The 18246-nt window shown below is 38.5% G+C and overlaps 3 protein-coding genes across 3 annotated transcripts in view; 1 reads left to right on the forward strand and 2 right to left on the reverse strand.

The window, feature by feature from the left end:
• The window catches only part of pit (probable ATP-dependent RNA helicase pitchoune), a 35412-nt gene extending 34892 nt beyond the window's left edge, over positions 1-520 (reverse strand). The window contains exons 1-2 of the mRNA XM_089639190.1: positions 345-520; positions 126-227 (exon numbers count right to left, since the gene is read on the reverse strand). Coding sequence (XP_089495316.1) covers positions 126-227; positions 345-444 — 202 coding nt within the window. The 5' untranslated portion in view covers positions 445-520. The remainder of the gene's footprint in view (positions 1-125; positions 228-344) is intronic.
• Positions 521-785: 265 nt separating this feature from the next.
• On the forward strand, positions 786-15001 carry LOC149417814 (WD repeat-containing protein 36). Its single transcript, XM_089639191.1, has 8 exons — positions 786-1861; positions 2528-2697; positions 2962-3198; positions 3763-3942; positions 4609-4804; positions 13842-13920; positions 14004-14166; positions 14275-15001. Exons 1-8 carry the CDS (start codon positions 918-920, stop codon positions 14979-14981), a joined length of 2676 nt encoding a protein of 891 aa, XP_089495317.1. The 5' UTR covers positions 786-917; the 3' UTR covers positions 14982-15001.
• A 35-nt stretch (positions 15002-15036) lies between these two features.
• Positions 15037-17256, reverse strand: LOC149417815 (nucleoporin NDC1-like). Its single transcript, XM_089639192.1, has one exon. It carries the CDS (start codon positions 17001-17003, stop codon positions 15303-15305), a length of 1701 nt encoding a protein of 566 aa, XP_089495318.1. The 5' UTR covers positions 17004-17256; the 3' UTR covers positions 15037-15302.
• Positions 17257-18246: the final 990 nt, after the last annotated feature.

Below are 18246 nucleotides of genomic sequence, written 5' to 3' on the forward strand. Positions count from 1 at the left end.
ACCGAAAGGTAAACAGCGAGATGTGTTTACACTGTATATTTGGAATATGGTCTGACTGATGTGTATTCTACTAAATGTTGATGAACTATTAAAATAAAACGAGCTAGAAATTTCAAATGACTTACAGTTGAGATCTTCATCGTCTTGGGGTTTTCGCTTGAGACTGTCCATCGTCACAAGCTTTACCTCATTGGGATCTTCTACTTCACGTTCTGCTTCTTTAGTTTCTATGATAAAACATTAGCTATTAGTTATTATCTCATTAAATATTATAAGAAAAATAATGTGGCAAAAGTGAGGTTAATCATTAAAATATGCATCGAGTAAATGAATTGGAAACTCACCATTTTCTGCGTTCTCAATTTCTTTCTTTTGCAGAAAATTAAGTTTCTTTTTCTCGCGTTTCTTTATTTTACGCATTAAAATCTTATCGGGGACCGACATTTCGGTTTATTAGAAAAATACAGATTTAAACAAACGTCAGAAACATCACACAACACGTGTGGAAAGGACCACAGACAAAGTTGTGAAAGTAACCACAGACAACATAAATATTATTTTCTGCGTGAGCACTGTACACGAAAATCACAGTTTTGTTCTCATTTTCATATTAGGCAGGCTTTTAAGTATATTTTTCTGTTACTATTAAAATTAGCTTAATTTAGAGAAGTTTTTTTTCATAATAATACTAATTTTATGGAAAGAAAGATTACTGACGTGTAACCATTTCCAGTTGACACTATTGACAGCCTACAAGAAAAAAGTATTAGTTTTGACGTTTGGTATGGCCGCGTTTCTCACGTGTTTGAATCCGAACATAATAATAAAAGAAATATATTCAATTACTCTCTGAAAAATCATAGGAAAGTAATGTCTATCAAGTGATTTAACTTATTTCATTCAGTAATTTTGATAACATGGCAGAAATCGACAGAAGCAGGATATTCTTAGGTTGTCGGGCTTTAGGTTATATTAGTACTCATGTTCCACTGATAGCCAGATTTATAAAGCGCCGAAAGGAAACCCTCCTGGTTACCAGCGTTGGAAAATGGTTCCACACGTACGGCTGCAATCACTTCAGCTTGTTGAGTGTCAGTGGAGCTCACCCCGGACCAATAACTTGCCTAGCGGGTGATACATATCATATTTACACGGCGAGTGAATGTGATATCTACGCGTGGAGGAGAGGTTCAGAATTGAAGCACACCTACAAAGGACACAAAGCCCCCGTGCACACAATCCTTCCATTCGGAACCCTCTTGATATCCATCGATGAAGACAGCGTCCTAAAAGTTTGGTACATCAAGGAAGAAGAAGAACACTTAGAAGTGGTTTTCAACAATGACACTTTCAGAATTACAACGATGGTACACCCCAACACATACCTCAACAAAATCTTGCTGGGAAGTGAACAAGGTTCGATGCAACTATGGAATATTAAGACTTCGAAATTGGTCTACACATTTAAAGGTTGGGACAGCAGTGTAACGGTGTTAGAGCAAGCTCCGGCTATTGATGTTATAGCGATCGGATTGGCTAACGGTAAAATTATTCTCCACAATTTGAAAGTTGATAAAACAGTGATGGAGTTCACGCAAGACTGGGGTCTCGTCACGTCGATTTCTTTCCGAACTGACGGACATCCGATTATGGTTACCGGGAGTACAGCAGGGCACTTGGTGATGTGGAATCTGGAGGAGAGGCGGGTGGCCTCGCAGCTTGAGAGGGCTCATGATGGATCCGTGGCTGGGGCTATTTGTCTGCCCAGTGAACCCCTCATGGCCACTAACTCAGGAGATAATTCCATTAAGTTGTGGATCTTTGATATGCCTGATGGTGGCGCCAGACTGCTAAGAATAAGGTATGAAAAACAGTTTTTTAATGTTTTTCATAATTAATATTTATAACGAGTACTTAATAATTATTATTCAAGATGTGAGATTTTCACAGCCAAAAATATTACATTATTTGACTTTTGGAGTATTGAGCAATTTTCAATTTGGCCTCATTTTTTAATTAAAATTTAAAACAACCTTGCACATCTAACCTGATTATGCATACTGGTCCAAAAATGTTTTGTTCAGGTAGAGATCACCAGGGGCATATATTTTTTATAAGCTTATGACTGCACATCACGGCGGAAATATTTCGGAAACGAACTGCGCCTTGCGAGGATAAAATCATTTTCTTCCGTGCTAATGTTTTTCACCAGTCCATTATATTTGAAAAAGTTATGTTTGTTATTCAAAATAAAATTATTATGAGATTTTCTTTTTTTTTATATTATCTTATTTTTATGAGATGATACACTGTGATAAAGAACAAATAATAACGGCTTTTCCTCACCATAGAGACAAGGCTCTTTGTGTTTGAGTGAGGGAATTCATGCTCAAATAATAGTCACATAAATAATAAAATATTGTAAATGAAAATAACAAAATAAATAAGCTAAAGAAAAATGCAAGATTTATCGATAACAGAAAAAGAAGGCTTTAAAAAATAATAACAAATTTTAATGTATTTCCAGAGAGGGTCACAGTGCTGCCCCTTGTGTGGTGCGTCACGCGGGTCCTGATGGAAAGACTCTCCTGTCTGCCGGTACCGACAGTTCACTCCGAATCCTTTCCTCAGCTGCTGGACATCACCCCGCTAGCCTCGGAAAAGCTTCCTACAATAAGAATGCCTCCAAAAAGAAGAGTAAGTCATTTGTCCTTTTGATAATAAGAGTTGGGAGACCTAAGCTTAGGCGAATGCATGATGCGGAGGTAAACATCGCATCCTTTGGTATAAGGAACTGGGGGGCCACAGGAGACAGTTGAAGTGGTGGCATTTGTTATAATTGAACAGGGCTCCGCTAGGGTTTTAGTATCGATAATGATGGTTTTATTTTTTCAAGCGATTGGCTTTGTAAACTACCAAATTTCAATGACATTGGTATAAAATTACAATTTTCTTTTACAGAGAGGACTGTAGAAGATAACCTCATAATGCCAGCCATCACCGATATCAGTGCGTCCATGCAAAGGGACAAGGAATGGGACAGTATCGCTGCCATTCACACTGGCCTCAACATCGTCACCACCTGGTCCTACGACAAGAAGAAGATGGGCAGTCACAAGCTGCTTCCCCCCAAGATGTCTGGAGATGTTTATGCCACGTGTCTGACTGTTACTCACTGCGGAAATTTCGTATTCATTGGTGAGATTTTGTGAATCTTAAATGTGCATGCATGGATTGACTGTATGGAAGAGGATTGGTACAGGACGGGAAGGACTGAGTACTGTAGGTGAACGGCGAGGGACTGTAACCAGTGGAGAAGGCCAAATCTCACCCTGGGATGTAGATTCAGGATTAGAAGCGAGACTTAAATTTCATCGACAAAAGCACACATCATGATGGAGGAGTCCGTTTTTAATCATGGAGGATGAGTTTATTTTTCTGATGTAATACACCCATGGTTATATAGTATGACAAAGCATTCTCAAATTTAGTTGTATTCAACGATTGAACCGAATCCACAGCGTTCTGGATGATATTTTAGCAACGTCATATTCCAGATTATTTGTTATTTCCATAGATTTCCAAGCTTTACTCCAAGCATATTTGTCCTAAAATGAAAAATAAGTTTTGTTTCTTTGGCATTATTCAAGCAAATTTTATCTTCTTCTGGTGCTTCCATCAAAACGGAAAGAGTTTTGCGCTGCTGTCAAATTTGCATAACACCCACTGTGCTTGTAAATTCAATAACATTTAAATTTGTAGGCTACAGCAGCGGAGAGGTGTACAAGTTCAACATGCAGTCTGGGCAGCCTCGGGGGCGCTGGGGGGACGCAACGGGGGCACACAAAGGTCCTGTGCGGGGTGTGGAGACAGACAGTCTCAACAGTCGGCTGGTCACGGCGGGGCAGGACAAGAGGCTGAAGATCTGGGGCTTCAAGGAATGTGAGTTCTCATCATTTCACTCAGAGCTCCGTTGTATTTACTGTTACATTATGTTTGAGCATATTGCAATTGAAAATTGAGCATGGCATCTGTTAAGGCGATGCACTACGTCGTGTAATATTTTAAATTTAGCCGCTATCAATAACGACCCTTACGTAGATGGCGATAAGGTTTAAATTCCCGCTTAACACCATCCGCCTGTTTTGATTTATGCAAGAAAAAAACATGGCCAAAAAGTGCCTTTTATTTTATTTTGTGGATGTTCAGGCTATCAGACTGTTCAGGCTCATATTTAATTTTTTTTCAATCATTTTATAAATAACTTAATTTACAACATTATACAATAAAATCATAACCGAAAATGGGTTCGTAAGTAGGAGATTTTGAACTTTAAAGCAGTTTTCATAGGCCTTATACATCATTTTTTTCTGGGCTTATAAAAAGACTTATCTAAAAAATACTCGATTATTTCAAAGGCCAAGATGTATTCTACTCGCAGTATTTAATTAAAGCATCTGAAACATTTCTAGGTGACCAAATTTTGCATTACTACGTATGGCATCGCCTTAATAAGAATCTCCAATTTACAGAATTTTAACATGACACTTAAAAAAATCTTCACATTCATTATATATATACACACCTAATTTCAATTAAATATTTCAGCAAAACTTCCCATGAAGATCCTCCGAGTAGAGGAGGCTGTGTCCTTTACAAAATGCCACCGCGAGAGCAGTCTGGTGGCGCTGTGCAACGAGGATTTCACCATCGTTCTGGTGGATATGGACTCCAACAATATCGTTAGGAAGTTCAATGGACACACTTCCAAGATCAATGACGCCTGCTTCAGCCATGACAGCAGGTGAGGTTCTTGTAATTGACTTGGTATGTGATGTTAAATATTTCTTAACAATGGGGTATTTTCACAAACTATGAAAACTTAAAAAAAAATGTGGAATATTAAGGACCGGTTGTTTCACAGAATTTGAATAATTCATCAAATTTCTAAGTTAAATTTATTTAATTTAGAAATTTGATTCAGTATTGTCGCATGTCTTGCGACGAGCGGTCGCCTAACTAGACGGACTCTGCAAAAGTAAACTGCCTACAAACATAAAATTAACACCTTCGGGACCATGTTCCTTTATTTTGTTCATTTTCGTGATCATTTAACTTAACGTTAACTTGGGAGGTGGTCAATGGGTACCGCCGCCCCGGGAACCATACTCTGGGTTACCAACACCTCTGCCACAGGTCACCTGAAGTGGTTCGCTACGTTTGGTGACTTAGCAGGGGTGCCCGGGCTCATGGAGGGTTGTGCGTTCTGGATCACACTGATGAATGGGTCGGCCTACTTACTGCGGGGTGGGCCGGGCTGGGAGAGGCCGGTTGAGGGAGATCCAGTAAACCGGTTATCGCTGTCCGGGCCGCTGGATAGTACAGGGGCCCGACCCTTGGGCTCACGACCAAGGGTGGGCTGCCCCATCAGCCAGCGTAAAAACCCTGCCGCTGATGTTGTGCCGGTTCGTGACCGGTGAGGACCCAGCATCTAGCGTTTGGGGCGCACTGGGCGACCTCCACAGCCGGACTCTCCTGCCCATTGCCTAGAACCGCAGTCAGAAGAACATACCTTACATTTGGTGTATCCAGTTGCTCCACTCTCCAACTCCCCACCCAACCTTTTTAACCTAATCCTTCCCAACCCATCCTAAATCCCACAAACAAATAAAACAAACTTAAAAACTATGAACTCACAACAAATTAATATAAACTCAGCGACAGCGAACAGTAGGAGTCCTCAGTGTGGACCGAGGATGAAGGTGAATTTCGCTAACATTCGCGGTCTGCACACCAACCTAACTCCCATCCACCACCACCTTCTCTCACAAAATCCCCATCTCCTCTTCCTTACGGAAACACAGATTGCCGAGCCCCCAGATACCTCCTATCTGAACTGCCCAGGATATCATCTGGAAAGCCTTTTCAGGCCAAAAGTAGGTGTCTGTCTTTACAGCCGTGCTGACATCAGCTGCGCTCGTCTCGCAAATATCGAGAGCGCAAAACACGAAGTGTTATGGGTACGTGTGGATCTCACCGGTATGATGAGAATTTATGCGTGCCTATATCGCTCACTAAACCTTGCCGAATCAGACACTGATGAGTTGTTTAACCTCTCAGAAAAGGACTTTTATTTACTTTGTGTCCCTTTGCGAACTGTCAAAACGCGAAAATTTTTGTGTTATTCACGAGTTTTGTTAAAAGCTTCATAACTCACGTTTTGGGAAACGTAGCCTCATTCTAAAAAATGTTTTGGAAAGATTATGAAATTCACTATCGTATTGTTTTGTTATACGTAAATATTTGCGTTTCTAAATATACATTTTCTGAAAACGTCAAAAATATGTAAAAATCGCTGACCATTATTTCAAAGCTGTGAAAAATGTACTATTTTCTGAGTATCATAAAGAAATAACACTTTATATATTGAAGAAATATAATTAAAAACTATTAGTCACCTCAAAATATTAACCGTCCAAACTAAAATATTTTTAATAAATTATTTAAAAACGCAATAAATTATGAACGAACAAGATGACAAGTCCAATCGACTTAGATAATGCACCTCGAAATTCCATAGATATTCTCGAATGCAGACGCGTAGCGTTATTCATTATCGATACTCTGTTTTTTAAATCATGGCAATCCGTATACTAGTGATGGAAATAAATCGATTTTTGTAAAATCTCGCGCGTTTACGTGAAAAGACGTACTAATGTCTTGACCGCTATTATCATATTTACGTCTTTTGACGTTCTAATGTTCCGAGTGGTTAAATACTTGAGTGACACTGTAGATATTCTCTTGCCCCGTTACCCATCGGCCGAGTTTGTAATCCTGGGGGACTTCAATGTTCATAATGAACAATGGCTGAAGTTCTCGGGCCCAACAAACTCTGCCGGTAGATCAGCGGAATCCTTTGCTCTTATCCATGGACTAAGCCAACTCGTAGAATCTCCGACTAGAATACCAGACATCCCATCACATCGAGCCAACCTACTCGATTTGTTTCTCACTAGTGAGCCACTCGGGTACAGAGTGGAGGTGACAGCGCCCTTAGGATCCTCTGATCACTGCCTGATTACCACCTCTGTCCCATCCTCCATGAACCGTCAACCCGACAAACATGTAAAGAGGAAGGTATGGCACTACAGGGCAGCAAAATGGGACGGCATGTGGTCTTTCTTCGGCGCCTTTCCTTGGAGTACTGTATGCTTTAGCTTCGAGGACCCAGCAATTTGTGCACGCGAGGTAGGAGAAGTAATCACATCAGCAATGGATTGCTACATTCCCTTCTCCGTCAAATCCTCTGGAGCGGGCACAAAACCGTGGTTTGACCATCGCTGTGCTGAAGCTGTCAGACTCAAAAATACGGCTTTTAATGCACTCCGGAAGATTAGCTCCATGAATAACCTTTCGGAATACCGAAAACGGGCAAAGGATTGTAAGAGAGTTCTAAATAGAGCTAAGAGCGATCACAACCAGAGAATTGCGAAAAAGCTGGCTGACTGCCCCACTGGTAGCCGTGCTTTCTGGTCACTCGCTAGCTCGATCGGAAGAAATTTCTGCAGAACCACTTTCCCACCTCTGACCAAGCCTGATAATCGGCTGGCTAACTCGGCCCGCGAGAAAGCTGAATTATTAGGCAAAATTTTCGCGGAAAACTCAACTCTTCAAGATAACGGAGAGACTCCCCCTTCCATTCCGCACTGCGGTTTTCAAATGGAGGAACCGAAGATCCGGAACAGAGAGGTTCTCCGAGTCTTGAACGAGCTGAAAGTCGACAAAGCCAGTGGGCCGGACGGAATACCTGCCTTGGTCCTCAAGAGGTGTTCTGCAGAAATGACTCCAGTGCTCGCGAAATTATTTAGGCTCTCAAAGGTGGAAAGGTGCCAGATCTTTGGAAAAAGGCAATCGTCCACCCAATCCCAAAAAAGGGGGACCGCTCCGACCCTTCTAACTACCGCCCCATAGCCATCACTTCCATACTCTCGAAGGTATTAAAAAGGGTGGTTAACAACAAATTGCTCACATATCTCGAGAATAACAATATCCTAAGCGATCGACAATATGGATTTCGTCGAAACCGATCGTGTGGCGATCTACTCGGATATGTGACGCATATTTGGGGGCGGTACATGGAACGTTTTGGTGAAACTCAAACCGTTGGGTTGGATATCTCCAAAGCCTTTGACAGAGTCTGGCACCGGGCGCTTATCGGGAAGTTACCATCGTATGGGATCCACCCAACCCTGCATAGTTGGATTGCAGACTTTCTGAGGGGAAGAACAATTCAAACCGTGGTTGACGGCTCTTCTTCCTCACCGCACCAAATCAATACGGGGGTGCCACAAGGATCTGTGCTGTCTCCGACGCTGTTTTTATTGCACATCAACGATCTCGTTGAATGTGCACCAATTCACTGCTACGCTGATGACAGCACCGTTCACGAGGGTTATCTTTTTGACAGGCCCCCTTCCACCTATGATGTCCGAACAGCTCGGGAAGTTTTGAAGCAAAAAATTGACCACCACCTCGAGATGGTTCGTGCCTGGGGTAAGGCCAACTTGGTCAGTTTCAACGTCTCAAAAACCCAAGCGTGTCTGATTTCGGCATAGAAGGAGATCAATGACTGTCTGGTGCAATTTGATGGGAGCACTCTCCCCAATAAAGACTCCATTGAAATGCTTGGAGTTACTATATCAGACCAGCTCAAGTATCGGGGATCCATAGAAGCCCGAGTAAATCAGGCCTCCAAAAAGTTGGGCGTCTTGTACAGGGCTAGGAGATTCTTCAACAGTGACCAGCTGCTGACCCTGTACAAGTCTCAAGTCCGCCCAACTATTGAATTTGGGAGCCACCTTTGGGCTGGTGCCCCAAAATACTTGATAAACCTGCTTGAATCTGTGCAAAGGAGAGCGATCCGTCTGATCGACAATCCGTTGTTAACAGACCGATTGCCTACTCTAATGCATAGACGAAATGTAGGCATGTTGTGTCTGTTCTACAGGTATTTCAATGGAGCCTGCTCCAAGGAGCTAGCAGCATTGATTCCTGATGCACCGGTGCACGTGCGCGAAACTCGACGGACACGAACTGAACACCCGTTCACGGTTGACGTTGGCTTCATGAGAACGGGCCGTTTTTACGACTCGTTTTTGTGTAAGTCGGCTCGTATATGGAACGAGCTACCGGCATTTGTTTTTCCTCCCTCCTATAATCCGAGCCTCTTCAAGGCCCGCATTAACAAATCCCTTCCTACAGCCCCTACCTTATTCCGCCTCACAACGCCGCCCAACCGGGTGGTGACATAGTTCCCCTGTCTGTACACTGCACAGGCAGGGACACTCTTGTGAGGTGTCACATAAAAAAAAAAATTATTTTGAGTTCCATGTTCCAACATGGAACTTAAAATAAATATCGAAAAAATACTTACAACAGATGGCATAAAAAATATTAAAAGGTGGATCTGCACCAGGGTTTGATGGAGAAATATTGAAAAGATACAACGAATTATTAAGCATTCCAATTACACACATGATAAATATTAGTTTGAATAGTGGAATATACCCCTCCGTTTATAAAAAATCTATTGTAACACCCGTTTTTAAATCTGGCAATCCTGAAGAAATATCAAATTATCGACCTATATCTCTTGTCTCAAACATTGCAAAAATTTTCGGAAAGATCGTAAAAAAGCAACTCTTGTACTATAATAAAATAATTAGTCCTAGCCAATTTGGATTTAGAGAGAAACTAGGCACTCATGATGCCATTGCAGAACTAACTTCAAATATATACCGTGCATTAGATAAAAAAAAAACAAATGCCTTGGCATTTTCATTAATTTACCTAAGGCATTTGATAGTATCTCCCATACAAAACTAATTAATAAATTAAATGATATCGGTATTATTGGTAAGGTTAGGTATTGGCTACAAAGCTATCTAACTCAAAGAAGCCAAAAAGTAAAATTAAATAACTACTAAGTGTGGATGAAACTTTAGAATTCGGAATTCCTTAAGGGGGGGCTAGGGTTAATTCGTACGAAAAAAGGCATTTTTTTGTGAAATTTTTATGACAACACAGTTAAAATCTCTTTATTAAATCTAATAGGACAGTAAAGTATGACATTTTAAGAATGTTGTATAAAATTTTCACGGAGAAATATTAAAAAACACAGCAATGGCAGCAATTATTCGGACGTGTCTCAAAAAAAAGTAGAATGGCGGTGCCCCTCATAACTCGGTGCTGGGTCATCTGAAATCAAAAAATCAAAGTTCATTCGTTAGATAATAGTTTTTCCCAAGTAACGCTGGGAGGGTTTTTCGAAATTTTAATTTTTCACTTTTTTGGAACACTTTGAAGGGAAAAACGCTATTTTTAGTGAAAAAAATCGGCTAATTTGTTATTGTAAAATAATAATTATTAACAAATTTGAAAAAACTCTCCAGCGTTACCTCGTAAATTATGTACAGAAATAGTTTTTAAAATTTCAAAAGGATCGGTGCAGTAGTTTTGAAGTTATGACGGGCACCGACTTTGAAAACGTGAGTTGTGGGAAAAACGCTATAAAGTTTTGAACACTAAAAAATCTGGTATTAAACGTTTATAAGCAAATTTTATCGGCTTACCTCACACTGAATCATCAATGCCAGGTCCATAAAGGATGTTGCTATCATGGATGATGTCTAAAGCACCTTTTTGGTCCTGTCTACGACGAATCCTGCCTTCTTTAGTTTGTCTCTCAGCTTCCTGCTCTGCTCGGCTTATACGTATGGAGTCAGTTGATCGCGCCAAGTCATGAGCACTTGATCCACTACTGATTCCCATGTCTTGCATGAAGGTTAGTAAAGCAAAAGAACCTTCATTGAAGACACTGGCTGCCACATAAGCTGCAATTACAATGGTGACAGAGGTTCCACTCAAGTGCGGAACTAAAATTATACTCTACACTGACCAAATATACAGTACAGGTATAAGGACGTTTGTACTTAAGTCGAAATTTCTATTTATAGAACTGGGGGGTAAGAGTAGGTATTATATAGAGAGTGACACATCTGGGTATCTATTCCCCAGTCTCGATCGCTCGCAATTTCCGCCGAAAGTACATACACTGGTAGAGTTTGTTATTCTTGAGTCTCACCGAAAGTACATACTACACGCCATACGTCAAAATTCATTCGACTTAAACAACAAGTGGGTCGAAGCAGTAGAGATCGGCAAAACTGTCAAAATCTCATTGCATCCTGGTGAATTGCCTTATACAAAAAAAAAATGATCGTTTCCCGCGCGCTTTTCGAAGTTGGTATCGGATTCGTTTAGTTCTGCAAAGTTGTTTTAACCATTTTTCTGGCATTTCGATATGTATCCACCACCACCATTCATTTCAGAAAAAGTGCGGTAGCAAATAAAAACGTTGACAGAACGACGCGGCAACGGTTTGTTTTTGACATTTCAAATTAACTCCATAGAAACCTCAAAAACATCAGAAACATAGACAATATTCACAGGGTTGCCAACACAGTCATCTCTTCAACCGTGCGACACTCAAGAATGTACAAATATAGAACTTATGACAAAAGTCGTAGAGATTTTCGTTCGTAGATGGCGCATAGCGAGTAATTCGCGGTAGAGACTCTGGAATAGATACCCAGCCAGGTAACAATAGCGCCACTCGGGTCGGGTAGGGATTAAAATCCGACAGGTATAAAAATACTCGTAACTTCGTCAATTTTGTTCCAATCAACTTAAAATTTGAACACAATATTCTTAACATATTACATTTATTTAAAAAAAAAATTAAAAAATGCAAGAAAAATTTTTTTTAAACCCTAGCCCCCCCTTAAGGGACTTATTGGACCAATTTTATTTATAATTTACCTTAACCATATGTTTAAATTATCACTTAATGGTAAACTTATATCTTTTGCTGACGACACAGCAAATAATTATCGAAAAAAAGACATGGAACGAAATTACCAATGCAGTTAATCATGACATGAAGGTTATAATAAATTGGTTCGATGGCAATTTATTATCACTCAACACAGAAAAAACATATTGTATTCCTTTCACTCTAAAAGATGTGCCAAATAACCTAATTAACATAACAATTCATTATAAACATTGTGTAAATGATGGTACATGTAATACGGACTGCGCGAAACTAAATCATAAATCTAATATAAAATATCTTTGAATCTTAATAAATAAAAAAGTTAAATGGAAAGACCATATTAATCTCACTGTGGAAAGAATAAGAAAACTTATCTATGTTTTCTATAATATACGAAACATTTTAAATAAGAAAACTATCAAAAATGTCTATTATGCATTAATTCAGTCCATATTGCAGTATTGGATTATTGGTGGGAGGGGCTTTTAAGGTTTCCTTACAGCCCATTATTACAATTCAAAGAATAATTATAAAAATCATCCTCCGGAAACCATACAACTTCCCTATTTTAGAGATATTTTGGGAATTTAATGTACCATCTATCACTGAATTGTATAAGAGAATCGCCTTATATCAAATTTATAAAGAATATTTTATACATAAAATTCACCCCTCAGATAGCATAAGCAATAGATTGAAAAATAATGGCTTAATAGCCATCCCTATGCTTAGAACGACCACGGCTAAGCACCACTATTTGTATTTAGGTGTGAGAGGGTACAATATATTGTTGTCCAAAAATAAAATTAGTGTAACCGAAACTTTCAATTATGAAGAATTCAAAAAGTTAATAAAGTCTCTAAAATTGGACAGTGATAATATATATTGTACCCTTAATTTTCTTACACTTAATCTGTAAAAATATATATTATTTTAACTGTCTTTAAAAAACTATTTTTCTAATTTGTGTACCTATGTTAATATTATGTTTGTATTTATTTCATAAGTTTTTGATTATTGTTTAAAAAAATCATTAGAACATTATTTTACTCTAAAGGTAACTCCCATAAACACAAGCTCCTGGAGCTCAACTTATGGAGTAGTAGAATAGTAATGGAAAAATATATAATAAAATAAAATACTTTTTGTTTTAAAACCACGAGTTTTAATAATTTTTAGAACCGCCCGGTTTCGCTTTACTCAAGCATCTTCAGGGTACAAATTTTTACTTATGTACCCTGAAGATGCTTGAGTAAAGCGAAACCGGTCGGTTCTAAAAATTATTAAAACTCGTGGTTTTAAAACAAAAAGTATTTTATTAAATATGTATGTCAAACCACAAAGTGATTGCTTTCTACAATAATAAGAAAAAAAAGTCTGTATATTGTTATCATTTGCAATGTTAAATAATTTACTGTAAAAAAAAAATTAACAATAATTTAATTTAAAGTTCTGTTACTATTTCTGTTCTGTGAAGCAACTGACCCATAATGATATAATAACAAAATATGAATAGAACTTTCACAGAACTTTGAAATTTGATGAATTATTCAAATTCTCTGAAACAACCCCTTCTTAAAGTTTATTTTCCTGATTCTGATCATTGTACTAAAAATGTGCAATTTTAATGTTTCCATTCATAATTGTTTTAAAAACTGCACATCCTGAAACCGTTCCAACTGGCTGCAAAATCATTATGACATAGAAACACGAATTCACAAATAAAAACGAATATATCATTTTGGAGGCAAATCGAAAATGGCACATTTTAAATCATTATGGAATTTTTTTTTTGTCAACTTAAAAATAAAATACCTTCATTAACGTAATTTTTTTCAAGAATAAAAAAAGACAGTGAAAGTACCCTTTCTATGTATTCAATAATCAAGACAGATAGTATTTAGGTGGTACACAAAAATGTTTACATCATTTTATTTTTCAGGTGGTTAATAACTACTGCAATGGATTGCACAATACGTACCTGGGATATTCCTTCTGGACAACTGGTTGATATTTACAGGGTGAGTAAATACATAATGCATTTAAATCCCTGCTTTTAGATCTTTAAATATGGATGAAGGTAAATTATTTTTATTTTTTTTAGTTGGACTGCCCTTGCACTTCACTGAGCATGTCACCTAATGGAGAGTTCTTGGCTACTACTCACGCTGGTCAACTGGGAGTTTACTTATGGGCTAATAGAACTCTGTACGCACACGTGAACCTCAAGCCTTTAGATCCCGATAACCTCGTTATTCCTACACTGGGTAAGAACTGAATGTATTCTACACCTCTGTAAAAGATTACACTCATAATTGATTGACAAAATCGTTTGGTGATCCTCCAATCTTACTAAATGTTTTAATTTTTTTAAGGTCTCCCAACATCAGCAGATGACGGACAGAGGGAAACCTTGGAAGAATTTGAGGCTCTCAATCTGGGAGATGAATTGGAATTTAAGTCTCCTGAACAGATAAGTGACGATCTTATCACTTTGTCCAACCTCCCCACATCCAGATGGCAGAATCTTCTCAATCTCGATATTGTCAAACAGAGGAACAAACCCAAAGCTCCTCCTAAAGCTCCCAAGGCCGCTCCCTTCTTCCTGCCAACCATCTCCGATCTCCAAGTGCAGTTTGATCTATCAGATATTAGCAAGAATGAGCAGAGCAAACTGCTCATTCCTGAATCTTTCGTAAACCTTACAGCATTCGGTAAATCATTACAAAAAGCTGGAGAAACAAGTGATTTCAGCGAGAGTATAGCGTTAATCAAAGGACTTGGTCCGTCCATGACTGATTTTGAAATTACCAGCCTCGCTCCGGATAATGGTGGATCAATGGATGTTATGAAACAGTTTCTTGTGATGTTGACCAATATATTTGAGAGCAACCAAGACTTTGAACTGGCGCAGGCTTACCTGAGTCTCTTCCTCAAAACTCACAGTAAAACCATCGTAGAATCTTCAGAATTGCTTGTGGCAATTGATGACATTCAGAATGCCCAGATTAAAGGGTGGAAGAAGTTACAGGAGATGCTAATGTATAATTTGTGTGTTGTTAAATCTTTGAAGAATATGTGAAGATATAATAATAAATTTAAATAAAATAATGCTATTTTAAATAAATATGGCTTTTATTCATTAATACAGTAAAAAAAAAAACATATTTTTAGTAACCATTTTAAAGGAGAAATGAAACAATAAAAGTATAAAAACATCACAAAGTATGAAGATAAAAAATTACAAGAAAAATAATGTTTTCACACTGAAAACTGGCAGAGGTTTTACAGTACATATTATCACATTTTTTTATTTTATTTAAATGCCAAATGACAAATAGATTCAATTGGTTCTTAACTAAAATTATTATCTATAATTAATTATTATTAACAGTCAGTTGAGTTAGCCCTCTCTCATGTGGATAAAAGGCTGTAAGGCTTGCAGGGTTTCTGAATCTAGTGGGATATCTCGAATAAACACTCCAAACGTAACTGTTATCTTGTAGATACTCCTTTTAACTGCAGATTTCAATTCTAGCAACATCTGCGTTACGATTGTGTCATTGCGGAGGCTTTTCTTGTTTGCGATGCCAGATTTGGTCAGCTTATCCAATGTCTGCTTTAGATGGAGTAATGATGTGATGATAGCAGAAAGATCGTCCTGTACTACTCCGTAATTATCTTCAGTCAGAGAAGTGGCTACGAGTTGGGACAATCCTTGCGCAACTCTCGCTACAACCTGTCCCCGAAGGACCACCCATTTAAGCTTTAATTCTGTCATCTCGCCAAAGAAAAAAGATATTCCAGGCTTTTTGCAAAGTATAGTAAGAATCCCATTGAATTCTTTCTTTAAAACTGAAAGCAATGGTTCTTGTTCAGCTGTGATGAACTTCTCAGCCATGGGACTTGCTGGAGACGACATGGCGAGGTTTCTCAGTCTTGGACTCTTGATCATCTCTGGTGGCGGTGGTGGTCTTTTCGGTGGTGTAACAGGATGATCGACGGTCTTTTCACCGATAATGTGGTTCAAATCGCTTGTGTAACAGTTGATGATCTGCAGACATTGGTTTGATAGATTCGTCCAGTTGGTTGGATGTCCTCCGGGTTGGGATAAACTGAAAACCAGATTCCTCCTTATCCTGTCCTTGTAAGCCATCTCCATCAGGTCCTGCGCGGCCAACTTAGTCACTATTTCAGGGCTGTTGGACAGAGCTTCACTCAGAGTCATGCAATTCTCAGTTGATTCAATCGGAAAGCAATTCCTTTCAGTGAGATACACATTAAACAACATTGTCATGGTGTACATTGTCATTAGGAAGAGAGTTGAAAAGAGCCAGGCGTAGAATATAATCGAAGGGTTGACCATGTAGAATAATTTATCCAAAGGTTCATCTTCCATTGCCACCCGGAAGAACGAACTCACGGTATTTTTAAACATGGAGCCATACACATAATAAAATAGCGCAAATATGAATATTGGCAGAAGTGAGTCTCTCATTGCTTTCTTGAACAGCATTCCGAGGGAGGATTTTACTTGGATAAATTTCCTCTGTTGAATCGGTGGGAAAGTAAGAAGTGCCGGAGTAAGAATGTGATCCTTGATGAAATAGTAGAAACCATTTGAAAGCCCACTCAATAATAAAAAGAGGTTTCCTTCTACTAAACATGACATCTCCTGAATGCTGCAGGTTTTGGCCAAACTGCTGTAGTGTCCCCCCAACATTGAGAGGTACAACCAAACGGTTAGTCCACCCGACACCATGTGCAGGGCACACAGTAACACATTGTGAATGGAAAATAAATGAAGGAAGAATGCAAATCTTGTAGTATACGATGCTTGCTGTATTGTATACTCTTTGCCGCAAAACACCCCCTGTATGAAGAGAATACTAGCCGAAGGAATCAACCGCAGCCAAGTGTGAAAACTTGTCAACAAAAAAAATGTTTGTTTAATCCACGATATGGGATGAACTATGTCCACATTTAAAACACATAGATATATGAACAAGAAGAACACTTGCATCAACACACTCCATAACACAGCATGAGATAGCCTCCACAGGAATATTTTTTTCGCAGAAATAGAATGCATGACGTTCTCCATTTTGGAGGTTATGGTATTTCAATGTTTTTAAGTAACGGCTAATCGAGAATATTATAAATCTTCACACACTCATAATGAGATTAACATGACTTTTGATATTTAATTAACACTTATAGCAATAAAATCCAGCTAATTGCCGACTGCAGAAACCAGCGAAACCAGTCTTCACGATAATAATTTACCGGTTAAAATTTAAGCGAAGTGACATTTGATTTGAGCAGTGTTGCCAACTCGATTTTTAAAATAAAACCAGTCGTTTTGTCGTCTACCGAAAAAGAACTAAAACCATAAATAAATCACGTTAAAACCTTGTACAGTCTAAAGGTGCCTGTAAACGATCAAATTTGTTTGTCAAATTTACGTGTTTGTCAAATTATTTGAACGTCTGCGGCCTTGTTTGATGTGCTTGTCAAACAAACTACGTGTTTGACGTGTTTGTCAGAAATTCTGATTGACGGAAAGTTTGAACGATATTTGACAACATGTTTGAACGTTTGCGGGGGTGTTTATCAAACAAACGTCAGTTTCGTGTTGCCATCACTATGGAGAGTGCTGCGTCATCGAATGTTATAAGTGAAAGAGACTTTTTATTACATTTTATATCCATATATCGCGATCTGCCGCAACTGTGGAAAGTAAAATGCAGGGACTATATGGACAAGAATAAAAGAAACATAGGAATAAAAACAATAACGGATTTATTAAAAGTATTTCGCGCCAATATTACGGAAGAAGACGTGAAAAAAATATATATTGGTATATTTAGCTCTTAATTTTAGCCATTCTCTAGACCAACACCTTCTTTTTTTTCTTTTTAAGACACAGAGCTAATGTCAACGCAAGAAATGCTTTGTCCGCATCCGTCATTTTTAACAACACAAAATATTTCGCTATTCACCCCACTTCAAACCGGATACAATAAACGTCAAAAGACAATTCCCGGCGAAAGCTGTAAATAAATGAACTAATATTTGACAAACTTCATTTGAACGTTTGCGGCCTTCCCAGGCCTTGCTCATCAAACACGTGACGAGCAAACGTTAAATTTGACAAACAAATTTGATCGTTTACAGGCACCTTAATACCTGCTTTATGACTGCTTTACACCATACTTTTTTCATACCGAACCCCAAATCGGAACCCACACGAATTTTTTTCGCTTTACATAATCATTATTTTTATACTTACGATTTCATATAGATAGTTGCCATTAGAGAATAAATAATATTTTAAGACGGTACTT

The sequence above is a fragment of the Hesperophylax consimilis genome, chromosome 14 (assembly GCF_061612785.1).
Source record: "Hesperophylax consimilis isolate HC1 chromosome 14, BYU_Hcon_1.0, whole genome shotgun sequence".
Classification (NCBI taxonomy): Eukaryota; Metazoa; Arthropoda; class Insecta; order Trichoptera; family Limnephilidae; genus Hesperophylax; species Hesperophylax consimilis.